This window comes from Lactuca saligna, chromosome 4, assembly GCF_052625555.1.
Source record: "Lactuca saligna cultivar CGN05327 chromosome 4, ASM5262555v1, whole genome shotgun sequence".
Classification (NCBI taxonomy): domain Eukaryota; kingdom Viridiplantae; phylum Streptophyta; class Magnoliopsida; order Asterales; family Asteraceae; genus Lactuca; species Lactuca saligna.
Genome location: NC_136420.1, coordinates 18,505,337 through 18,532,755, shown reverse-complemented (window position 1 = coordinate 18,532,755; position 27,419 = coordinate 18,505,337). Strand labels below are relative to the sequence as shown.

Here is a 27,419-nt window from a genome sequence, read left to right as displayed (position 1 = left end):
TCACAATCTTTGAGCATCTCATCAACTTGCTTAATTGCAAAGTTTTTAGTTATTCAAGTATTTTAGTTTTCAAGTAATCAAACACCCCCCCCCCCCCCCTTTATTTTAATTGTAGTTAGTTAGTTTAATTTCACTAGTTCTATTGAATTGCATTGGTGATTAAATACAACCATTTCCCCGAGGATCGATACCCCTTTTTACTATTATATTACGTTTATTTAGCAATCAAAAGGTGTAATTTGCTTGGTGGGCTTGACATCCCAATCAATTCCTCTAATGGATCATAGTTGAATTTGAAGAGTTTGGAGATATCCATCAAAACGAACTAGCCTCAAGGTGGGGGAACCAATATAGATTTTTGTTTTTGATCTAGTTCACCTTCCTTTATCTTTTTACTATTCCACATATCTATTGTTGTATTTTGTAATACTATTTAAGATTGAATATTTAATCACTTCTATTATCTATTTTATAAGTGGTGTATGTGTTTCGTTCTATAAACTATAAACCAAATTGAAGGTTTTATTTATTTATTTATTTATTTCCTTATCTAAGTGACATTTGCACCTCTACACTCACTTTCCCATCGGTGCACCTTTTCATTAACCCAAATACCGAATTGACCAAAATACCTTTCTAGTTTCTACTATCTAAAAGCCTTATCCTAATTCCTAAAATAGTAATATTCTTTATAAGTTATAGCCTATTCGTCATCTTTAACCCTATTTTAGCATATTATATTTTATTCATAATATTATCCCATTTATCTCCTTCATTCGATTTTATCCCACTTACGAAAATATCTAAATAACAAAAATAAATAGATGTTAAAATATAACTTTAAAGATACATATATACCCTTGATTATCATTCATTATGTGTCCATATCCATATAATATAATAATAATAATATTAATAATAAACAAATTTTGATTCAATTCATTGCCATATCTGCCACGTTTTCCTTCAAAAGAACCAAAACAACCTTCCTTATGATCTCCTAACATACAAAAACAATAATCTCACAAATCAATCAAAAATTCAGAATCATACCATGTAAACAAATGTGAACACATTACCAAAAAAACAACAAATCGCCCACAAATCGCCAAAAAAGTTCGTTCGATCTCATCATTACACTTTCACACTTCCCCATTTCACATCCATGATAAATCACCCCACACCCACGTTCCCAAACTCACAAATGGAGTCCCTGAGAAGCGCCCTACCGTTGCTCCTTCTGTTTCTTTTACCGGCCGCCGTCCACGGCTGGGGCGTCGACGGCCATTACACAACCTGCAAGATAGCTCAGGGAAGATTGAGTGAAGCAGCATCAAACGCAGTCAAAGATCTGTTACCAAAATACGCAGAGGGTGATTTAGCGAGTCAATGTTCGTGGGCAGATCATGTCAAGTTCCGATATCATTGGTCGTCGGCGCTTCATTACATCGATACCCCTGATAATCTCTGCACTTATCAATACACCAGTAAGTAGTAGTGGAGAATCGAGATTCTAGTTTTGTTTTCTGTTAATCGCCATGTTTATGTGCTCAAATGGTGATTTTGTAAACAGGGGACTGTAAGGATGAAGATGGGGTTGCCGGAAGATGTGTCGCCGGGGCAATTAACAACTACACCACTCAGCTACTCGACTATGGCAAACAAACAACTCAGTGTAATTAAATTCGGAGATTTCTTCATCTAATTCTTTGTTTCTACTTTCTAGATCTTAAATGAACTATGAAGATGAACAACATTAAACATATCTTTGCAGATAATCTTACAGAGGCACTTCTTTTTCTTTCTCATTTCATGGGAGACATTCATCAGGTATATGGTAATAATAATCGATTTGACTTTTTTTTTCTAACAAGTGAAAAGACTAAATTGCCCCTGTTATAGCCGCTACATGTAGGATTCACTTCGGATAGAGGTGGGAACTCGATTAATGTTCATTGGTTCACAAGAAAATCAGAACTTCATCATGTAAAACTCCTAAAATAATTATCATTATGTAATATAAATTAAGATTATTATTAATTTTTTAAACTAATGATCAAAAGATACATACGATACGTTAAACAGGTTTGGGATGACAGCATAATTGAGACTTCAGAAGAAAGATTCTATGATTCTAATGTTGAAAATCTCGTCAACGCAATTCAGACTAACATAAAGGTATTATTACATTACAATAATATTACATGACATGTTTAATAATTTTAGAAGTTTTTTTTTTTTTTTTTGGGTGGGATTTTAGTTATTAAATTTTTTTTATACTTTTTATTTGGCAGAAAGAATGGGCAGATCAAGTTCCAACATGGGAGAAATGCGCCAGAAATCAGAATACTTGTCCTAACATGTACGTGAAACAATATATATATAATACATAGATGCAAAAAAACAATTAGAAATGTAAATTTTTTAATTTTTTTGTTTTTATAAATTTGATTGTTGAAATAGATACGCAAGTGAAGGAATAAAAGCAGCATGTAGTTGGGCATACAAAGGAGTTGGGAATGATTCGGTTCTTGGAGATGATTACTTTTTGTCACGTTTACCAATTGTTAATTGGCGATTAGCTCAAGGTGGTGTTAGATTGGCAGCAACTCTTAACAAAATATTTGGATGAGATATTTTATTCCTCTTATTATAATGTTAACATTTTAAGATATAATATTGAGATGAAATATTGTTCTAGTGTTAACATTTTTTCAGATATATTACCATTTTAATTCCAAAACATGAACTTCTTTATTGTTTTATACATACGTTGTTATTTATATTATGGACATATGAAAAGGAATACATATTCATTAGTCTGTTTTCTTGACGACAAGAACTGGGCAGTTGGCATGGTGGACACAATAATTGCTCACACTCCCCAACAACGTCCTGTTCAAATGAAGCACAAAAAATGTTTTACTATAAAGTTATAGTTGATTCATGTAATATTGTTTAAAAAAAAATATCAACTTTCTAATACTATTAATTAAAAGAGCTATTATTCATAGTTACGAAAATAACTTAGTTATTTTTAAAAACATATAGAGTAAATTACACGAATGGTGAATGGTCCTATGGTTTAGGGTAATTTGCACGTTTGATCCCCAACTTATTTTTTTAACTCGGAATGTCCCTATTGTTTGTTTTTGTTACACGCTTGGTCTCTGTCTTACCTAAAAAGACTATTTTACCCCTGATTTTTTAATTTATTTAAATAAACACACTCTCAACCATACTCTCCTCACCTTACCCTATCTATCCCATCATTTTTCCATATTCAAATAATAGTCTTTTTAGGTAAGACAGCGACCAAGCGCGTAACAAAAACAAATAGAAAGGACCAAACGCGTAACAAAAACGACCTTCCGAGTTAAAGTAAATTAGGGATCAAATGTGCAAATTACCACAAACCATAGGGACCATTCGTGTAATTTACTCAAACATATATTGAAGCAAACCTTGTGACAGCTCCACGACCATGGCTACCTACCACGAGCAACTGAATGTTTAACTTGTCTACTGCATTGCAAATGGCCACTTTAGGGTCTCCCACCTCTGTCATTCCTTCTGCAATGATCTGTAAATTCAAGAAGAACTTAATCCATTTCTTTGTAACAAAATCTAAGTTACTCAGTTTGTAATTAGTTGTAAGTTTGGAGAAAACGAAATCACACCCCGTAATCAGTGCATGTAGTTTTAGCTTTCTCGAGTAACTCAAGAGCTGCCTTTTTCTCACTTTCTTTTAGCTCCTTCATCAGTTCAGCGGCTGCAATAACAAGGAAGTGAATCTAAGTAAAACCATTTCATCCTTAGGAGTAGTAGTTATAAGGATAAATTGATATATAGATAGATAAACAACGACATACTTCCCCAAGAAGATGCATACAAATAGCCGATATCAACTGGGGTTCGGGTTGTGTAGATAACAAGTTGTGAATCACGAATGGTGGAGCCAAGGTTTTTTAGGACCCACATGAGGGCATATTCGCTAAACTCACTATCGTCGATTGCCACCATCACCTTATAATTCTTCATGGGGTTATCTATGGCTGAAATTCCAAGATTCTCCTCCGCCATTTGCAACAACACACAAATCTCTCTCTCTTTCTCTTATGGTTTCTTTAAGTTTTGAAAAGTTGAAAACAAAAAGAAGGTTTATATTTAGTCTAGAGAGGCAAAAGGTTGTTGCTATTGTCTTTTGTGCTCTTATCTGATTTGACGTGTAAGTGCTTTGAAGAGGTTATTGTTGTCTTCATATGTGAGTGTCATGTATGAAATAGAGGATCAATTCTTAAAGTCTGCTATTGCCATTCTTGATGTTTATCCACTTGGATAGACCTATAGTATATTATACATATTTTAATCGGTTTTGCCTAGGGCAATTTCGCCCGACTATACGACACATATTTCTTCTCCAGGTCACAAATTTTCTGTTTATATTTATTTATGTCACGTAGGTGAACAGAATGAATTCGGTAACTTATGTCGACATGATTTTTTTGGTTTTAATGATCAATTAGTATTAATTTTATTAGGGCCCAAGATACCAATTTATTTTTATTCAAACTGTGTACAATGAATTGGCAGTGGGGGATTTTATTTTAGGATGGGTCAAAAAATTTACAATATATGAACGATTTATAGGATCTAAAGTTTTGAATTATAGCAGCCAAATAATTTACAAAGTATGAACTAGATATGGGGATACGATGTTTTGAATGAATTAATTCCTTTTATTTGATATATATATATATATATATACTATCTTATAAAAGAAATCAAACTATTTTTAAAAATAGATTGATTATAATAATAATATTTTTTTAAGACGTCCAAATGATGAAGCTGATAGTACAAGTAATCATTAATAAAATAATATTAAATTTTAACCATATTTTGAATTCAAATATTTATCATCAAATCTTCTTATATTTCTCAACAATTTGATATGGTTTTCTCAAATCTCGGATTCATTCAAATTTTGAACCCTTTTAGATATCCTTAAATTTAGCATGTTGATTCAAATATCCCTCCAATCGTATATACCTCTTTGCTCCCTCCTCTACTATAAAGTCCACCGTCCAGGAACAAAAAATGACTTCATTTCCCAAATAACACCATAGTTTGATTATTTTGTCTTCGACGTGTACTTTCTTTTGTAACATAACATTTTTGTAGAGGAAACATATCACTGAAAGAATTTACACGCCCCACCGCTTTGCGCGGGTGCACTGCTAGTGTATATATATATATATATATATATATATATATATATATATATATATATATATATATATATATATATATATATATATATATATATATATATATATATATATATATATACTTGAACTTTTGTGGAGTGGGCCAAGATCCACTTTTTAGGGGTAAGCATATTAACCGAAAAACCCAACAATAACCAAATTAACCAATATAATTGAACCGAACCGAACCGAATCAACCAATAATATTAAAATATTTTTATTATAATATAATATTAAATACCCCATCTCTTCATCTCATTTTTATTGTCCACTTTTTACTTTTGAAGTTTTTATATTTCAACTTTAATCTTAATTATTTTTGTTTTTCATATATAGTACTTGATGCAAAATATATGCATCGATTGTGTTTTAAATGTCTTTTCATTTTATAAGTTTTATCAAGTAATTTATAACATAAATAAAAATATTTAAGGTTAAAGTTGAACAATAAATACTTTAAAAGTCAAAAGTAAACAATAAATATCAGGCGTAAGGAGTATATTATATGTAATTATATGAAGAATTAAAAATTTAAAGGGTAATTATCTAGAATTAGATATGATAAGTAATCTTCTACAATACAATTATATATACATAATCATTCACTTTTTATAACAATGGACTTTACATTTTTTAATTTTTATAGAAAAGTATTTTTAATTTTATGTCATCTTTGACCATTATGGTTAACCAATATTAACCATTAACCATAACCATTAATCGACTAAACCTGTTATCCAAAACCAATATTAACCGCTACCCAATAGCTATTGAAATACATTAACCAATTGTAATGGTTATGGTTCGGTTTTGACCAATAACCGAACCAAACCGCTCCATACACATCCATACCACTTTTGTCTCTATGTAGTTACACCACCACTTATAATTAGTAATACGGTATCAATTATATATTTCTTATTAATTTGTTTGGCTACCAACAAATTTTATTGATACAAATTAATAATGGTATATCACCACCTTTATTTTAATTTTTAAATGTAATAGCTAAATAGCAATGAAATCAGGCAATTTTCTTTGCCACTAATTTATAAATTAGTAATGTAACTATAATAACTACTACAATATTTTATTAAGTAACTTTTTATTTTTTGATTCAATGTGGTAATAACTATTGACTATGCCTAATGTCTAAAATCATTGATCTTAAAATTGTAAACACTAAACATACTTGATACTTGAAAGAGAGATAGGTAGGTAATTTCAATTGTGTGTGTCTTAGAGAGAGAGAGAGAGAGTAAAAAAGTTTAAGAATAAATAAAATATTCTTAACCAATTATTTATTTTTGCTACAAAATCATTCATCATCGAAAGAAGAAATGAATAAACATATATTTTGAAATTAAATACGTTTATTTAAACTATACTAATTATTATCATAATATTTTAAAAAGAAAACTATTTTTTAAGGAGTTATTTTAGTCGAAAAACGATTTTAAATATATCAAAATTTATAATTTTTTATTTTTATAAATAGACATCCATATTGATATAGTTTTAAAATAAAATAAAAAATTTACTTTTTGATAGTTTCACCTCTCATTATTCACAAGTGAATAAAAACACATCCGATTTTTATTACAATACATTCTTTATTCACTTATGAATAAAAAATATGTTTAAATTTTTTTACATTTTAAGTATCATTCATATATAAATATAACATGTTATAAACTTTTTATAGTTTACATGTAACGACCATAAAATTTCCAACTAATTTTAACTTTTCAAAACAATCCTTATCCATAAATTATTACAAAAAGGTTTTCAATTTATTTATTATCAGAGTCTCCCAGAAACATCAACATAAAATGAGGAGCGGTACGATCTCGCCATTGTCTTGCCACAATCTCCTGAAGTACCTGAAACAAAACACTAAACTGTAAGCCCGAAAGCTTAGTAAGTTACCCCCAAAATACCAACCACCCATAACCATACTCATAACATATCGTAAAATAGAACAACCATGCATAACGGGTCTACTGTGTGACTGGTCCGCCCGCACCGGGCCTTCAGTCCACCTGGTCCACCCTCCGAGTCTAGCTATGTTCATCGAGTCTACAGTGTGATTGGTCCGCCCGAATCGGGCCTTCAATTCACCTGGTCCACTCTCTGAGTCTACAGTATGACTGGTCTGCTCACACCGGACCTTCAGTCGGCCTAGTCCACTCTCCGAGCCTCGGCACGTCTGGTTCGCCCTCTTGGGGCCTTCAGCCTATTCGGACCGCTCGCTGGGCCTTAGGAATATCCGGTCCGCCCTGGGTATGTTGGCCTACAATACAAAGCAGGACCCACCTCAACCCAACCCCAGTCAAACAACCATGTGTACATAAAATAATTAATCACATAACAATCCTTAACCAGACAGACAGTCTAACAGATCACATAGCATATCAACATCCTAACCAGGATTCCAGCCTAACGGGTTACTAACATAACATTACCCTATATACCGGGGTACTGACCTTAACCAGGTCTTTAATATAATATCATCCTAAATACCAGGATATAGATCTAGAAAATCAATAACATATCAAACAATACCTGGATTTCCATCCGATAAAGGGTCGGCCTTGGTGCCGTAGACCCTGTCGATATAGTGAGGTTAACTTATCTAAAATCCGTCAAACCGAACCGCAAAAGCTAAATCCCGAAGCACTGCCTCCAACTCCAACACCTAAAGCAATCAATGATCCAATGACATAAATTACAAAATTACCATAATACCCCTGAAGGTCAAAGTCAAATTCCTCAGTCAAAGTCAACCTTCCGATTGACTCGACTCGCCGAGTCACCCCATGACTCGTCGAGTCTAACAATCTCCGAGTCCCAATCTGCCCAACTCACTGAATCACCACTCAACTCACAACTCTGAGTCTTAAGCAGACAAGGTTGGGGGTTCTGCGTCGTGACTCGCCGAGTCCACGGCAATCTTCATCAGACTCTTCGAGTTGTTCTTCAACTCGTCGATATCAAGCTCATCATCATATGACTCGCAAAGTCACCCATGCGACTCGCCGAGTCACTACACGACTCAAAGTCTAATCCCTAGCCCGAATCGCCGAGTCCATACGTGCATTTCCATAATCTCAAGTCACAGAGTTACTCCTTTGCTCCAAATAATAGATCTGGGTTTCTAGAGTCCATTAGCAACATAAAGTTGCTACCTTTACGTGCTTGTTGTCCCATAATACCAAAAACCAAGCTAGAAAGGAACTTAACTCATGGGAAATCGCTTTTGCATAGCAACCAAAAGGGCTTTCTGCATCTTTGATCCAAATGGAGCTCATATCTGGAGTTTCAACTCCAGATCTAACTTATGCACCAAGATCTTATCATATCATCTCCAAACAAACCCTAAAACTCCATGAAAGATAGATCTAGAAAGGAGAAGGCCAATGATAACGATTCATTACCTCCAAAACGATCTCCTACTGAAGAGTAATCTGAATCTCCACAATCTCCTTGATCCAAGCTTCTTGATCCTCAAGATCTCTTCACAAAACACTTATCTATGCTCCAGTTACGTTTTCAAGGACTCTCACAATGGATTTAGAGCTTCTAGATCTCAAAGGGGGCTAAGGGAGCTAAGGGGAGGACATTACGTCATTTAAATAGGGTGCAACCCCGAAGATTAGGGTTTTTCCTCATCCAGTACTGACTCGTCGAGTCCAGCCGCCGACTCGGTGAGTCAGGCCACTTAACCACGTGCCCGACACCTGCTTCGACTCGCGAGTCAAGAGACCTACACGCCAAGTTCCTTCCTTTATTTTCACTTAGCATCCTTCAACTTCTTGCTTCTAAACTTGGGATGTTACATTACATCGACTCTCATCACAGGCTGTTGAAACAAGAAAGTGACCCTCTTCAGCTAAGATGGACCTGAAGACCTCAATGCCTTGTGAACCAGAGAAGACTTACCTGAAGATTGTTTTTGTCATCACATGAACTTGGAGACGTGAAGATGACCCGCAGATGAACGTAACATGAAGACTGTCACAAGTTACCTTTTTGCCGACTTTGCTTGTAATCATACTATTATCAGGTGTACCATTTAGGGTCACCAAAGTCAGCTACTTTATGTTAGTATTATTTTCGTGTAACTATTGAGACTCTATATAAATAGAGCTTCCTACTACTTGTTTACTTATCAATTGAGAGATTATGAATATAAGATCTTTCATCTATATATCTCAAGTTATCTTACTGATACTTAACCCTAGTCCCTCTTCACTTATGTTGTTCATCATATGCTAACTTGTGTTTTCATGCAAACCATGTTACGATTCAACTATGTGTCTACTTGTTAAATGCTTATTGATATAAACTTGCTGCTATTTACTTTCCTTACATTTCTGTAATATAACTTATCTAACTTTTATTGTTGATCAAACAAGATCCATTAAGATTAATTTATTACTCCATAACTTATTATCTCGTTACTAACTCTTATCAAGTTTTTCTCTCAACAGTTGGTATCAGTGCCAAAGTGGTTGCCTTTTAGCTCCTTTCAGAAAAACAAAACTCTTTTCAACAAACTCAGATTAAAAGGCCTTCTATACCACTAAATCTCATTAAAAAAACAAGGGAAAATGGCACAAGCTTATTCTTTAAACGTTTCAAACAGTGTTGAAGGTTCTAACTGTAACGACCCAATTTTCAAGGCCAAAAGTTTTATTTTTTAATGAACAAATTTAATAAACATTATCGATAAAACATCACATTACAAAATCATATTGTTGTGTCTCAAACCATAATATCAAAAGTAATGAAAATCAGAGTACAACCCCATAAACTCCTTGCGGAAACCATGTGTGTGTGTGATGCGCTGCTAGACCGCTGACTCCTTCCCCTTCGATGAAGAGGTACCTGAAACCAAAACCAAAGCTGTAAGCACAAAGCTTAGTGAGTTCCCCCATCATACCACATACCATACAATATCGTCGGTATCTTTCAACTGGTAACCTTCATCGGTATCTTTCAACTGGTAACCTTCATCGGTATTGATGAGATTAAAGTTTCTTTTAATCTATGAAGATCGATAAGATCTTGAACAAGTTATGAAAACAATGACGATATAAACACAGTAAAATTATAGAACAAGAATGAATCAAACGTGTCGAATGATTAAAACAAAATCCTCAGAAGAGCTCGATTAAGAACATCAACTGTAGAGGATTGGAAGGTTACAAGTATGATCAAAGAAACCTTTAGTCGTCTGGAAAATATCGTATTCTCAGATCTCTAAAACCTTAACCTAATATGCATGCAAGCATAAGCTTATATACAAAGCATAAAAGATACACGGTTGGATAGGCCCAAACCGTAATACAAAGAATTATAAACAAACGAGCCCAAAAGACGCAATCTTCTAAGCCCAACAATCTCCCCCTTTGCGTCAATTTGGGGCGAGATCTTCACTCTCTCTTCAAAGCATATGGCTTCTTTACCGTTTGAAAAATTTTCGGTATCAAAGCCAGAATATGATGCCTGAAGGTAATATACCAACGAAGCATGTCTGTAAAGTTCTTCTTATCTGCTGTTGTGTTCTGTTTGCATCGGTGAATGATATTGATGATGTGCTCCAGACACTCTATAGAGAACAGATGCTTGTCTACCAACGCAAACATAAACTTGTTCTTATCACCCCTTGTGAACATAACTGTCAGATTGGAAGAATCAATCTGCCCCAACTTCATTTTATGGACATCTCCGGTTTTGGAAGTGGGCTTGACAGTTGGTTTCTTGTTCATCACCTTTGTTATTTCCTGATCCATAGTGGCGAGCTCATGGACATAGGAAGCCAACATTCTTTTAAGATGAGAAAGAATTGGTTCATATTCTCTCTGGTTGGAGAGAAGAATGTTGTATAGCAAGATCCAATCGTGGGGGTTCAGACTGGGAAGATCTGCCAGAGAAATAAGATGTTCGGTGTTGGCAGTTCCTCTGTTGATTTTGAAATTGACGTTCACAAATTTCCCAGCCTGGGTTGGTTTCAGTACCTTGACTTTAATAATTTTATGGGCACTCCATGTCAAGTACTGAGGTTGACCGAATTTCAGATAGAAATCGATAAGCTCCCTGTCAACCTTCGGGTTCGGATGAGGGACGTTTGCAGTGACATCAAAGCAGTGAAAAGTGAAGGCTTTACGCGTAATGGGCATGTCGAACTGCGAGTCTCTGGAATTTTCACACTCAAAAGATGCAATCGGTTCCAACCAATAAATATAAGGAAACTCAATTGCTTGAGTGATGAGTGTGTCTCTGTCCCAATCTGGGAACAGAGTCTTTTTAGCTTGAATAGCCTCCTCATCCTCCCGGATTTTCCTTTCTCTGGCTTTTGCCTCACGAGCTATTTTCATTGTTTCATCAAGCTCTCTGTCCCGTTTCTTGCGTTGAAGAGCTTCAGTAATGGTTTCATCTGATTCTGATTCGCTCTCAACTTGGACATGTTTACCAGAACCCGAAGCTACATTACCCTTCGGTTCTGTTTTGGACATACCTTCCTCTCCCCCTTGTCTCGGAAGAACAGGCTTCTCCGAGACACCCTTCATTTCACTTAGGATAGTGATTGCCGGAAGGAGTTTCGCCTGGAGATGCTGACGAATAGTGAGGGTTAGGAAGGGATCATGGGAGTCAAGAACACCTGTTAACAGATTTTTAACGTCACCAGCGCAACTTTGAAGAACTGCCCGTTGAGTTTGAAGCAAAGTGATTTCTTGTTGTGCCTGGGCCAGTTGAACCTTCTGTAAGTCAATAGTCGCCTGGTGCTTGATAACTTCTTCCTTCAGGGCGCTCTCGGCTGCCAGAGAGGCAAAACGTGAATCCAAAGATTTGAGGAGTGAAGTGGATTCAGTTTTGAGGTCAGCACGCAGAGCCTCAAATTTCCTGGTTTCTCCCTGAAGGGTGGCTGTGAACGAGTCTACTGACGCTTGAAATTTGGAAGCATTAGAGTCAGCATGAGCCTTGAGAGAATCAAGAAAGATCTGAGTTGTATGAACAACCTCAGAAACTTCCTTAGTGGCTTTGGAGCATGAGGCCGCTGAATTCTCTACGGCATCAGTAGAACGATCCAAGGCTTCGGTGTAAGTCTGGATCGCTGACTCGATAAAAGCCTTCAGCACAGCACCCCCATAGGCTTTACTGTCAGCCAGCAGACTGTCGAGTTTGGCGTGAATCTCTTGAAGTTGCTGACTTGACACATGGGTATCTGCATCGGTGTCGGTAGGGATTCGGTAAGGGCTGTAATAGATGGAATCAAATTCTTCATCATCACCTCCTAAGGTAGCACCGGAGTTGGAAGATGGAGAAGGGGAGGATTGAAGATTGATGACCGGGGTTTCAACCACAGAAGCAGCCCCCGTATCAGATACGTTGACCGTTACTGGTGGTTGGGTTGTGGTGATGGTGACAGATTCTGTGATAATAGGTTTGGAGATAGAAGATGAAGGTTGAGAAACGGTGAAGGGAATAGTAGTTTCGGTTGAGGTTTGGGGAATTGATGTTGGAACAGAACTTGACATGTTCTGTTTGGGTGATTGGGTTGGGGTTGGAAATTTTGGGGAAGTAGGAGGAGAAGGTGATTTGGTAATTTGGGGAGATTTAGGTGGGGTAGGTGAGTTTTGTGGAGACGAAACGGGTGTAGTTTCGGGTTGAGGATTAACGGCTGGTGGGGTAGGTGAGTTTTGTGGAGACGAAACGGGTGTAGTTTCAGGTTGAGGATCAACGGCTTCTGTTTCGGATGGTGCATTCTGTTTTGATTCAGAAGGAGATCCTTTGGCTCTTTTAGCCATCTTCTTGACCTTTTTCGTTCTGGGCTGAGAAGGTGCCTCTGCCTCGGATTTGCGTTTGGAGGACCTTCTCTTTTTCTCCTTTTGGGGTGCGGGTTCCTTCATCTCAGCCTTCTCCTTTTTGCTCACTCTTTTGCCCCGGTTAGCAGGCTGATCCAGAGCCTCAAGAGCAGCACGTTGTTCCTCGGAAAGAACCCTAGGAGGCAGGGGGGTTCTGGAGCTGTAGTCCGCCATAATCTTGCTGTGGGGCGTGACGCATCTGTACATGGACTCAGGGATTAGTCCATAGTGGAGGAACTTACTTGGATCTGAGAGAATGATTTTCTTGGTGTGGTATGTGGCAATTGAAGTCGTAAGAACATCCTTCATGACAGGGATGTCAAGAGAATCAATGGCTCTCCTGGTAATGAGGGTCCAAAACCTGGCGCATGAAATCTCTGAGTGCCTGGCGGTAGTATTGAGACTCTGAACCACTTGAGACCAGAGAATCGACCCATAGTCAAGATTAATGCCGTTGTAAAGACCGTACAGCATTGTAAGAAACCCTTTGCTGGTGGTGTCGGAACCACCACATCGCTCCGCTAAACCCTTAATTAAAAGGGTAAGCAATCCATTCCACTGAGATGGAAGACATGATTTATTGACTTTGGCAATAGATGTTAAAACATCTGTATACCCCATCTCATACATCATTGTAAAGATCTGGGCGGTGGTGATGAAATCTGGTGAGATGACAGAAGCGTCCACGGCAAGCCCTAGAAGAGAGCAAAACTGTGTTTTGGAAACGGAAGTCTTCTTGTCGTGAATAGAAAAGTAGATACGGTCTTTGTTTCTGTCGTAGCTAGCCGTGGTGTAGACTTGAGATAGCAGGGACATAGGAACGGACTCCACCTGCGTCAGTGCCAATACCAATGGGGAATATTTGAGGCATTCCACCACATAGAGCATGTATGAGTCATAGAGGAATGCAGACAACTCTATGATCATGTTCTGATTTGGTTTGATTGTAAGAAAAGAAGAAGAAGCAGATTGATCGTGAGCAGAAGAAGAAGTCGCCATTGTTGAGTTTTTGGAAGAAGATGAACAGTGGTAACTTTTTCAGAGAGATAATGCTTTGAGAGGTAACTGCCAAAGAACACGATCACGTCTTATTTATACCGTTCTCAGGAGAGAGAAAATCGTGATGATGAGGAACCCAAAACGTCGCCTGTAAAAGCGCGATTAGAAGTTATGGTGTATTCAATGAATACGTCAGCACACGTGGGGTTGAAACGAATCCTTTGCATGCGCCCAAATCTTTTTCGTACCGTTTGAAATCCCTTGTGCCCTTGTTTGGTTAAAACTGAAACTTAGAACCATGTGCCAAACAGCAATTAGAATGTGGGAAAAAATTCCGTGCATAAGAGTGTGAAAGACAAGGAAATAAATCAAATGTGTTTGGAAGTGCGTGTTGTCTAGATAAAAGACAGAAGGCAGAAGATTCCGAGCAAGAATCGCTTCCTTCAGAGTCAGGAGAGACCTGAAGTGTTTGTGTGGTTTCCCGAGAAATACGATCAGTTGTCTTTAGAGAAACAATGAAAGGCATCTTCTGTTGATGGCTAAGGGGTGGCTAAACTCAAACCAAACATTAAGTCTTGACATAAAACTAAGTGTTGGTAGAGTTACCTGTGAGACCGATGTGATCTGTTGAACAGGTAGGTGGGAAGTATTTCATGATTGGAATGATATAGACTGAAATCTCAAAATAAATTAAACTGGACCTTTTTGGGAAGAAATATCTTAGGACGAGACAGTTTCATAAAAGATCACTCATAAAAAAAGATTTCCAAGTAAAAGCTTGAGTTAATTACTCATCGTCAATTCATTTTAGGTGTTGGATTTTGGGTTTCACTCAGAACGTGGTAATCGAATCTAAGATCATGAACTCAGATGTTGTGCAACCATAAGCCTCAGTGGTAAAGACCGAGAGCATCAAGGGTTACTTTGGGGAGCGAATGTAAATGAAGAAGTTGAAGAGATGGTTAAGAGACCGAACGTACCTTCTGCTACAGAAATGGGACAAAGCAGAGCAACTCATGTTTCAGATGAGTAAAAGAAGGTAGCTCTAGACCGAATATGAGAAAATAGCCTGATTGGGAAGAAACGATAGGTATTGATCGAATCATTAAGGCATGCTCGAGGTCATAGAGGCTTGAGACGACATACAGCAGCATGCTTCTAGGGACGTCTAACTAGTCTGATAAAAGAAAAACATACCTGGATGAACGTTTCAGAAGGAGATTCTTGTATTCACTTGAGCAAGAAGTACATATACTAGAAATATAAGATATTTTTGAAATTTTGAAGTTTACTTAGAGATAAATAAATACTGAAAGACAAAATATTTTTGTTAATTTTTAATTTTCTGAAAAAGAAATAAAAACAGAAAGATAAAATATTTTTGTTAATTTTTAATTTTCTGAAAAAGAAATAAAAACAGAAAGATAAAATATTTTTGTTAAATTTGAATTTTCTGAAAAAGAAATAAAAAAAATAGAAAGATAAAATTTAGACAAAGAAAAGAAGCAGAGATTAGGAAGAACCGAGCGGTTTGTTTGAATGAGCGCCGATATTGTAGAGGCAGAGAGAGACCGAGCGGTCTGGTTGTTTCGGTTCCGTTATGTTACTAGAGCAGAGAGTAACCGAGCGGTCTGGTTGATTCAGTTCCTTGATTTTACCAGAGCAGAGAGTAACCGAGCGGTCTGGTTGATTCGGTTCCTTGATTTTACCAGAGCAGAGAGTAACCGAGCGGTCTAGTTGATTCGGTTCCTTGATTTTACCAGAGCAGAGAGTAACCGAGCGGTCTGGTTGATTCGGTTCTTTGATTTTACCAGAGCAGAGAGTAACAGAGCGTTCTGTTAGCTTCGGTTCCGTTAAAGCGCCAGAGCAGAAAGCAACAGAGCGTTCTGTTAGCTTCGGTTCCGTTAAAGCGCCAGAGCAGAAAGCAACAGAGCGTTCGGTTAGCTTCGATTCCGGAATTTTTTTTTTTTTTTAAATAGAGACATGAGGATTTGGGACCGATTCTGCAACCATCATGCCTAAGCCTTGCAATATCTGATTGAATGATGCTTCAGGAAGAGATTTTGTAAAGATGTCAGCCAGCTGATCAGTGGTTCTTACGAAGTGAACTTCGACATTTCCATCTTCCACATGATCTTTGATGAAGTGATACCTTAGTGCTATGTGTTTGGTTTTGGAGTGTTGCACTGGGTTATGACAGATCCTAATTGCACTTTCAGAGTCACAGTATAGTGGGATCTTCTTCATATTGAGTCCATAGTCTCGAAGTTGACTTTGGATCCAAATCACTTGTGATGTGCATGATGCAGCTGCAATGTATTCTGCTTCGGCTGTGGATAGCGACACACATGTCTGTTTCTTGGATTGCCAGCTGACTAACTTCCCGTCAAGAAATTGACATCCACCAGTCGTGCTTTTTCGGTCGAGTCCACATCCTCCAAGGTCAGCATCAGAATAGGCTTGAACGAAGAAGCCTGAGTTGGATGGATACCATAGACCTAAGGAGGTGGTTCGCTTGAGATATCGTAGGATGTTCTTCACTGCAAGCATGTGAGGTTCACGAGGGTTTGCCTGAAATCGAGCACAATAACACACAGAAAACATGATATCAGGTCTGCTAGCAGTAAGATACATTAACGATCCAATCATTTGACGATAGAGCGTGATATCAACAGCTGGTTTGTCTAGAGATGGGGTAAGCTTAGTGCCGAATGCCATTGGGACTTTGACTTTTGAGTCTCCCATCATACCGAACTTTGCTAGGAGAGTCTTCGTGTAAGCTTCCTGATTAATAAAGATGCCTTCGGGTCCCTGTCGTATGTTTAAACCAAGGAAAAAGTTAATTGGACCCATTGAGCTCATTTCAAACTTAGTCTCCATCAGCTTCCTAAATTCAGCCGTTAAGCTTGGATTCGTGGAGCCAAAGATGATATCATCGACATAAATTTGAACTATCATAAGGTGGTTACCTTCCTTTTTGCGAAAGAAGGTTGGGTCAACCGAACCTTGTTTGAATTTAGACATCTTTAAAAATTTTGTAAGCGTTTCATACCAGGCTCTCGGAGCTTGTTTAAGGCCGTACACAGCTTTATCCAGAATATAGCAATGATTTGGATGCTTTTCGTTCACGAATCCAGGAGGTTGCTCTACATACACCGTCTCTTCAAGTTCTCCATTGAGAAATGCACACTTGACGTCCATTTGGAAAACTTCAAAGTTCTTGTGAGCAGCATAATCCAGAAATATTCTAACAGATTCTAGCCGAGCTACTGGAGCAAAAGTCTCTTCGTAGTCTATCCCTTCCTCCTGACAATATCCCTTTACCACCAGACGAGCCTTGTTCCGTATAATATTACCTTCCTTGTCCATTTTGTTCCTAAAAACCCATTTGAGACCAACAACCGAAGCATCTGGAGGAGTTGGAATTAGGCGCCAGACTTTGTTTCTTTCAAATTCGTTTAACTCGTCTTGCATTGCTTGAACCCAATCAGAGTGATCGAGAGCAGTGTTAACTGTCTTTGGTTCAACTTTTGATACGAATGAATTGAACAAGCAAAACTCTACCTTTGAAAATAAGGAAGTTTGTTTTGCCTTCAGTTGGGATCGGGTCAGAACCTTTTCAGATACATCCCCAACTACTTGAGAGACAGGATGATCTCTGGTCCATTTGATAAGAGGAGGGTAATTTGGATCAACGGTTGGGTCTAATTCAGCATTGATTATTTCGTCTAGTTCAGATTGGCTATCATAACCGAGTGTCACATCATCATGTTCTACCTCAGTTGGTGTACTTTGGAAGATATGAGGTTCGTGTGATTCTAGTGGGCCTAAGCTTGCTGGTGTTGAGACCTCTTCGGTTGAAGTTGTGGAATTTGGCTCCCCCTGGACTTGAGCGTTTGGCTCCCCCTCGACTTGAGTACATGGCTCCCCCTCGACTTGAGCACTTGGCTCCCCCTCGATTTGAGCTTCGTTGGAAGGAAAGTCGTTACAGATTAATTCTTCTTCATACATTCTCCTTGCAGCATCTTCAACAATCTGCTCCATGCGATCAACTTTGTTATCTGCTGCACCAGCTTCAGAAAGTGAAGCATTCTCTGGTTCGTCAAAGAGCTCCAGAAATGTCTCGAATAGATTAGCAACCGAGACTGTAACCATGCCATTTGGAGGAAAGATTTCCCCAGTGATATTTTCTTTAGCCTGCAGCTTCTTGACATAGTTGTCGTCAAAGGTCACATAATACGTCTCTTCAATTTTTCTTGAACGCTTGTTTAGGACCCTGTATGCCTTGGATGTGAGAGAGTAACCCAGGAATATTCCTTCGTCGGCTTTGACATCAAACTTGTTGCGGTGTTCTTTAGAGTTGAAGATGAAACACCTTGAGCCGAACACATGGAAAAATTTCACATTTGGCTTCCTGTTGTTCAATATCTCATATGGGGTGAGTGCGAACCTTTTGTTGAGATATGACCTGTTCTTTGTAAAACAAGCAGCAGAAATAGCATCAGCCCAAAAATAAAGAGGTAAAGAAGCGAAACTTAGCATAGTTCGGGCAGCTTCACACAATGATCGGTTTCGTCTTTCGACTATTCCGTTCTGTTGTGGTGTGTAGGGAGCTGAGAAATTATGACTAATTCTCTTCTCTGCAAGAAACTCTTCAAACTCCCTGTTCTTGAATTCGAGACCATTGTCGCTTCTGATGTTGCGAACAACCTTCTTGAGCTGTACTTCAATTTGCTTAATAAACATTTTCAGCTTTTGAGTCGCTTCAGATTTGAGCTTTAGAAAGAACACCCATGTAAATCGAGAAAAGTCATCAACGATAACAAGAATGTACTTGCTACCACCGATGCTTTCGATAGATGAAGGACCACACAAATCAATATGAATTAATTCGAGTGGTTCAACAACTTTTGTGTTGATTATAGATGGATGACTTTGACGACTCTGCTTTCCCATTTCGCATGCAACACATAGATGATCCCTGTCGAACTTGAGTAATGGAAGGCCCCTTACATGACCTCCTGTAACAAGACGATTGATATCTTTGAAGTTAGGATGAGATAATCTTCGGTGCCACAACCAGCTTTCATCGGATTGCGCTTTTGACAACAAGCATACAGCTGGGTTTCCTTTGATGGGTTTCATGTTTAAGGGAAACATTTCACCCTTTCGCTCTGACTTGAGAATTATTTTATTTGACTTTTTCTCTATAATTTCTGAACCTTCATCATCGAATGAGACTTTGAGACCTGTACCTCCAACCAGTTGAGATACACTAATGAGGTTGTGTTGGAGTCCTTCCACATAAGCCACCTTCCTTATAGAGAAGTTCCCATTGGTTATCATCCCATATCCCTTTATGGTGCCAAAAGAATTGTTTCCGAACTTAACGTTGCCACCATTTGCAAGCGATCTGTACTCCCTAAGCTCATCTTTCCTCCCTGTCATGTGACGTGAGTAGTCACTATCAATGTACCATTCTTCGTCGAACTGCTCGTCACTTATAACCTGCAAAATTTAGACAGATTTAGGAACCCAAAGTTTCTTGGGTCCACGTGAGCTTTGCATGGAAACAGGATCAATGAGAGAGATATCAACAAGATAAGTTCTTTTTACAAGAGTTGTTTTATCTTTCCTTTTAATGGTGTACACTTTTATTTTGTTAAGATTAGTAGTGTTAGATTCGGTCTCTGATGTGGATTTATTGACTTTCTGCTTCCACTTTTGCTCAGTTGATGAATGAGATTTAGAACGAGATCGATATGAAACAGAGGGTGAAGAAGAATTAGAAGAATGAGAAGAATTAGACTTAGAAGGAGACTCTAGGTGACCCTTTTGTTTTTGATCATTGGAGGGACCGATCTTAGAGTTTTGTACTCTTTTGTCTTCAGAACCGAACCTTTGCGTTCGGTTGGAGCCACTTTTGGAGCCGAACCTTTGGTTCTGGTTGATACCCTTTTCAGAACCGAACTTCTGCTTTCGGTTGTTATCTTTTTGTGAACCGAACCTTGAATTTTGGTTGATATCTTCTTGTGAACCGAACCTTGACTTTCGGTTGATATCTTCTTGTGAACCGAACCTTGACTTTCGGTTTTTGGGACTTTCAAGCTTTTCTGCAGGAAAGTTTTCATACTTTAGATTCTTGTCTTGATGAGTGAAGTATGCATTCTGGGAACGCCAAAATTGTTTTCTTTCAGAAAGGTTCTTCCTGTATCTATTATTCCTTTCTATTTTCCTATTCCGCATCTGAGAAGGTTGATGATGAACATTTGCTTTCGTTTTTGCTGACTCCTTGACCGGTTCCATTTGAACTGCGGTAGAATTACTTTGAGCTGAAGAAGCCGAAGGAATGTTTTCTTTTGGTGAGTGAACATCCTTCTGAGGAGTATCTTTTGTACCACTAGTGCTCGGCTCACTGAAGTTATTTGGCTTATTCAATGGTTCGGGTATGTATCTTCCTTTGCTCTTCCAGGAAGTTCTTTCAGATAAACCAATGGTTTCGTCTGCATTATCAATAGGAGCTTCCCAGAAGTATTCATCACAGCCATCAGCATTGTCTTCGTTTACAATGGCTGCAAGTTCAGCTGTTTGATGTTCGGTTACTCCTGTTACCTTGTATACTTGATTTGGAGTAGTTCTGACCTTTTGATACACAACAGGTTTCTCAACTAATTTCGGGGACTTTTGATGGGACAACCGAGCGAACTCTACAGAATTTTCAGAAATCAGATTCTTGTGATTTTCTGGCTCGGTTTTAATAAACTCTGAGCAGTCAACCGTGTCCTCTACAGAAATTTCACTCATATTGTCGTCCTCGTTAAGCTCAGATGCATTTTCAACATCAATTTTGTTTTCTGAGCTTACTTTGGCGTTTAAAGAGTCAAATTTTTGCATGGTTTCGGTCCTCAGTTTAAGTCTGTCATTTTCATCCAAAAGATTTTTAAGCATGAGCTTGTGGTCTTTAGATTTAATGAAGGACTCAATTTTGTCCAGTCCATACATGTAGGTGGGATTTATGTCATCAGACAATATCACACTTTCACAGTTATAGGCTTCGGCATCGATTTCATCTTCCTTAAATTCTAGGAAGGGCAAGATCATGCGGTGAATTCTTTGGCCTATTTCACAATCCAAGTGAAGCTGAGTAATATTAGAATACAGACGTTTAGCAATTAAACAAAAAACATTTCGTTGTTTTAACAACTTCAAATTGTCTCTTTGCAAATAAATGTTTTCATCTTTAACTCTGACTAATTCCGATTCCTTTAACTCTATCCACATTCTCCGCTCCTCACTCTTCGACGCTGCCCTGCTCAATTGATCAGTTAGGTTAGAATTTGTGACCCGAGTTTGAGTTAAGCTACTATCTAGATGAGATATTCTTGAATTGACACTTTTTAGTTCTTTCTCATAAGAGGATGATGGTACTTTACATGAAATAAAAACAGATTGTACCTTCTTTATCAGTTCATCCAGCTCATTGAACTGCTGGTTGAGTGGTTTGGCTGTGAAGCACATGTCCTCCTTTGCATTCTGTCCATCATTGCCTCCATCGGTGTTGTATCCCCTCAATTGAGATACGCCAGAAACCATAAGGCATTTACCACCACTGCCTTCTTCCTTAGACACGAACGCCTTTCCATGAGTAGGCTGCCTCACTTCCTCGTCTTCTGAGTCGGTAGACCAAACTTCCGTGCTACCGAACTCATCACCTGGAACAGAACCCTGCACAATAAGAGCATTACTAGGCGGGTTAGCAGCAGACTTCTTCTTTCTTAACTCATCTAGCCTTTTCTGCAACACAGCTTCCTCATCGTTCCCATCATCTTTCTCAGCCATTTTCTCGAGGACACAGTCCTTAGCATAATGATTTTTCCCACCACAGTAGAAACAGCTCACTCCAGAGTCGCCGTCAACCTTCGGTTCCTTCTTGTGCTCTTCAACTTTCGGTTCATTAACCACCTTTTTAGAGCTGTAACTTCCCTGCCAGTTTCGGTTTTTGTTGCTGGGAAATTTCTTCTTTATGAACCTTTTGGGATTGGATACCATCAAGGCATAATCTTCTGATGTGAGATCATATTCTTCCAGGCTGAGGTCTTCATCCTCCATAACGGCTTTACTTTTTGACAAGAGAGCCAACGAACCGAGACCGGAAACGACATTCTTCTCTTGCACCACGTTTTTCTCTTGAGACTTGAGAATTCCCACCAGTTTCGCCAAAGAGTATGATTTAAATTGCTCATGGGCTTTAACCGTGGAAACTACTGCTCTCCACTCAGACCTTAGACCATTCAGGAATGTAACCTTCTGTTCGATGAGCTTCCTTTCGATATCATGTTTGATCATCTTGCTGAGAAGATGATTGAAACGATCGAACGTCTGGGTCACAGATTCTTCAGCCCCTTGTCTGAATTCACCAAACTCAGATAGAAGCAGAGTTTGAATAGAATGTTCGAGATCTTCGTCTGTAGAGTACAGTTCACGAAGTCTGTCCCAAACATCCTTCGCCGTCGTGCATGAGCTAACCAATCTGAATGTATCGGACTGAAGAGCGAACCGGATCAATCTTAGTGCTTTGATATTGCATTGGAACTTGTCCTTTTCATCTTGTGCAATGTCTTTCACGTCCTTGAGCAGATCATTGTATTCTTTTTGAGTTTTAATGATTCTGGACGTTGCAGAATGAGAGAACGGTCCGTTTGTGATGGCTTCCCAAATCAAATACCCATTTTCCTCCGACCCAATAACGTAGTCTTCGAAATGATGTGCCCATACTTCATAATCGTTGGTGTATAAGATCGGAATCCTTGTCGTCGAACCAATGCTGTTTGAAATATTAATAACGTTTGATTGTGTCACGTCCATTATGATCGTAAACACCTGTTCAAAGATCAGACTTGTAATAAAGCAGATCAGGGCAAAATAATAAATATTAAGATACGTCAATAAAGAGATGACGGCTCAATAAATATTGATGATTGCGGAAAAACCCTAATGAAAATCTTTTTAACAGAAAAGATGTGTATCAATTACACAGCCTCCTGCTCTGATACCAATTGATGAGATTAAAGTTTCTTTTAATCTATGAAGATCGATAAGATCTTGAACAAGTTATGAAAACAATGACGATATAAACACAGTAAAATTATAGAACAAGAATGAATCAAACGTGTCGAATGATTAAAACAAAATCCTCAGAAGAGCTCGATTAAGAACATCAACTGTAGAGGATTGGAAGGTTACAAGTATGATCAAAGAAACCTTTAGTCGTCTGGAAAATATCGTATTCTCAGATCTCTAAAACCTTAACCTAATATGCATGCAAGCATAAGCTTATATACAAAGCATAAAAGATACACGGTTGGACAGGCCCAAACCGTAATACAAAGAATTATAAACAAACGAGCCCAAAAGACGCAATCTTCTAAGCCCAACAGGTATCTTTCAACCGGTAACCATCATCGGTATCTTTCAACCGGTAACCAACATCGGTATCTTTCAACCGGTATCTGTCATCGGTATCTTTCAACCGGTAACTGGGGACTATTTCAACCTTACCACTAGCATACATTCAACAGATATAAGCATACAGTCTGACATATCCGGGTACTGACCTACCCTTGGGTCCTAAGGACCACTTTCAGGGAAACTAATCCCTACTATACACATAACATATCATTCAGATAAACCTCATAACCAACACATAACTAGACCAAGATAATTATCACAAAGGACCCACTTTCCGCCTTGTGACCCCTCAAAGGACCTAGATACGAAGCCTTGATCCCAACCATGCTTGCATTCATGGTTGGCTACCTAAAATGGCTTATAAAATCCCTAAATCTCCACAAGATGGGATCTAGCAATTGAACAAGCAAGTTAGCAACTTTATACCTTCTGAGGACTAAAGATGAAACACAAACTCGAACCCCTCTGGTCTCTCGTTTCCTCAAGTTCTTCTCCTTCCTTCTTAAGATCACCAACATTAAAATCCACCAAAATGACTTAGATTGCTTCAACAAAGGCTAGGGTTTTCTATAGAGGGTTTCTAGGAGCATAAGGGATGATGGAGGTTGTATAAGGTTGCTTAAATAGGGTGCAAAACCTCAGATTAGGGTTTTTGTCCAGCCATAGCCCACTCGTTGAGTTCGGGGTCCGACTCGTCGAGTCCATAACTTGAGTCCCACGTCCCATTCCGCTTCTACTCGGCGAGTTGGTCCTTTAACTCGCCAAGTCCAAGGCCAAAATGCAAAATATTTAAATAATTAATAAAAAGAATACGTACCAAGAACCAGGTGCTACACTAACCAAGCTCCAATACTTGTTGCAATTGAATATCATCATTGGTCCCAAAGAATGGAAAGATATTTGAATAGACTTGGAAGAGATGTATGGAGATCTATAGAAGAAGGACCTCATGTCCTTATTCTCACTCCCATTGCAGCTGATGGTGCTTAGGCAACACATGGTGGTGGTTCTGCATCCATGAACAAACCTACCAACGATGATCTCAAGAAAATGGAGAAATATTCAATTGCCTTCTATGAGATTTCATGTGGTGTTGCTCTAGGAAAATTTGACATCATCATCAACTGTAAATCTGCCAAAGAGATTTGGGATGTACTAAAAAATCTCTACCAAGGGTCTGAACAAGATCAAGACAATAAACTCACCCCTGCTCTCAATGAATTTGTCAACTTCAAAGCTTTGCCTGATTAGAGTCTTAATGATTCATTCAAAAGATTCAACCTCATAATCACAAAACTGTCAAATGCTGGTACCATCAAAAGCAACCGTAAAACCAACCTGCTTCCTTAATGGACTAGGAAGACATTGGATGACCGCAAAGATGATAGTTTGGGGAGACAGGAAGATCCAGACTCTTTCACATTTGAAAATATATGGAGAACTCCAGGCTCAAGAGTTCCCGGTGTTAAAAGAATGTGCTGAATTGGGTGGATCACTTGCTTTAATGGCTCAAACTCCCCAGTATGCCATCATAGATCCTCGGTATCCCTATCCTAGAGAATCATCATACTAACCATCATATGACAACTCTCTACAGTCATATGAAGTAAATATTGAGCTAATTGATGAGGAAGAATTCCAAAATTCCATAGCCCTCGTCAGTCAACAGTTCAATCGACTCCTACCACCCACTTTTCGCAAAAAACAACAGTTCACTAAACAACCATTCAACCGAAACTTCAACCCATAGAACAGCCACAATGATATCCCAGAAACACTCATCATAATCTTTAGCCTCAGAATGCTTCGCAAATAAAGCAAACTCCGCAGACTAACAAATCACTAGACTCTGGTACTTGTACCAATGACAACAAAGATGGAGTTCTTGTGTATCACAAATGTCACAAAGAAAATCACTTTGCACGGGACTGTAAAGCAAATGTGGTGAAAGACAAAGCATTCTATCTTAGAATGGCTCAGGAAATGGAGGATAAGGAGAAAGAAAAGACAAGGGTATGCGTAGCTTAGGTTTGAATGGATCATCAGGTTTGGTCTTCGGGTGATGAAGACGAGGAGCCTGACAACAAGAGGAAGAGAGGAAATATATGAATGGTAGCAGCAAGTGACAAAGATGGATCGACCAACCTGTAGAGGAAGTACTACTACATAGCAACGAAAGGGACCCTCCGCATCGTCGAGCATGTAAAATTTATGATTTAGTCTAATGGTTATAACATGCATGATTTTGTACCTCGCTTAGAAAGACTTAATGAAACGTGTGTTGTCGTCCTTACAGTCTACAACAAAGCCTTAGATGAAAAGAACATAGCGACCCAAGAGCTAAATCATGTGAGAGGAAGACTAGAAGACAAGAAGCTTAAGGTCACTATGTTAGAAAAATATTTGTTGTTAGAAAAAGATGCTAGGTTACTTAGTGAAACTCAATTAGAAGGTTCTTTCAATCATCGGGATCTTGCTCGAAAAGAAATTGTATGCTTGAATTGTTTACATGAAAATCTGTTTAATGAAAGTGAGGCCGTTGAAAACTTAATTAATAATGGGACAGTTGATAACATTTATAATTAGGGATGATCCAATGGGTACTCTACTGAAGAGAACTCTCCTCCTCGGTTTGATGTTGAACATCCATATGTCCCTCCAGACCGGCCTTTCATTATCCAGTCAATGACAAGACCTTTGCCGAAGATGTTCGATGTCACTTCAGTAGACTTCATGATCTCAGCAACAATTGTGTTATCGAGTAGATTAATCCTGAATCCTCCAGAAACTTAGAATGTTTCTTACTTGCCATCGGTGCACTTAGTCCCAGTTCTCAGTCCAGTCACTAAAAGAAAAGCAGCTCTTTACGACGTGCAATATGTGTTGTAAAACACTCAGACAACACACAAATATGTGTCAAGGAAGGCTCTGTTATAACAAGAGACGACATGCTTTTCCGTGTCATCAATAGACTACGCACATTTATGACACACAATGCGTATCACTAAAGCCGCTGTCAAGAAAGGTCATGTCGTAAATGAAGATGACACACATTTTTGCGTATCGTAATTTTAAATTTTAAAAAAAAAAATTATTTATAGATTTACTAATTTTCAAATTAAATTTGCATTTCATGTCTCATAATAGAAAATAAAATACCATATACAAAAAATATAATCCATTGCACAAAAGTTAATATCATACAAATAATCATTCCAATAATGGACAAATGTAATACATCAAATGTGAAAGAGATGAAAGTCATCAACAAATAATACTTGAACTACAAGAACTTGTTTCCCGACTTCACAACATCCGAGCTGCTTTGCTTGACACTATGCACATCAACAAGACCTACAAACTTGAATAATGCAACCAATAGATTCACATAAACCAACAAATCCCAATATGTAAAAATAAGCCAAAAAATAACTTTAAGAATGGGGTAATGAGGTAAAATATGAGGTTGAAAGTACCTGGCAACCAAATTTTAACATACTAGTTCCTGTACAATCACCCTTCAAAGACCAAAAAATATGAGATAATTATGATAAGTATCATGTAACAACCCAAATTTTACCAAGAAAAATTTTCATTTTAATTAATCAACCGATTACATATTCCATAAGTTTTCAAAACATTTGTTTCCAATTCACATTCATTACATCATTGTTGTGTTTTTATGAAATCATCAGAGAGTCCCCAAAACATCCAAAAGAGAGGAAGAGTACACGCCACGTCATCACGCCTTGCCTTTGCCCTTAGGCTCCGAAGTACCTGCAACAATCAAAAACCTGTAAGCGAAATGCTT

The 27,419-nt window shown here is 38.1% G+C and overlaps 2 protein-coding genes across 3 annotated transcripts; one reads left to right on the top strand and one right to left on the bottom strand.

The window, feature by feature from the left end:
- Positions 1-927: 927 nt before the first annotated feature.
- Positions 928-4,237, bottom strand: LOC145041340 (Adenine nucleotide alpha hydrolases-like superfamily protein). Of its 2 annotated transcripts, none has more exons than XM_078989363.1 (4): positions 3,873-4,237; positions 3,681-3,772; positions 3,497-3,583; positions 928-2,895 (listed from the first exon to the last, which is right to left on the bottom strand). In XM_078989363.1, exons 1-4 carry the CDS (start codon positions 4,081-4,083, stop codon positions 2,755-2,757), a joined length of 531 nt encoding a protein of 176 aa, XP_078845489.1. In that variant the 5' UTR covers positions 4,084-4,237; the 3' UTR covers positions 928-2,754. The 2 variants fall into 2 exon arrangements, with proteins under 2 accessions (XP_078845489.1, XP_078845490.1); XM_078989364.1 differs by having other exon boundaries at positions 3,465-3,583; positions 3,873-4,233.
- On the top strand, positions 1,166-2,707 carry ENDO2 (endonuclease 2). The gene is made up of 7 exons (XM_078989362.1): positions 1,166-1,487; positions 1,574-1,675; positions 1,775-1,830; positions 1,903-1,986; positions 2,086-2,178; positions 2,295-2,362; positions 2,464-2,707. Exons 1-7 carry the CDS (start codon positions 1,166-1,168, stop codon positions 2,630-2,632), a joined length of 894 nt encoding a protein of 297 aa, XP_078845488.1. The 3' UTR covers positions 2,633-2,707.
- Positions 4,238-27,419: the final 23,182 nt, after the last annotated feature.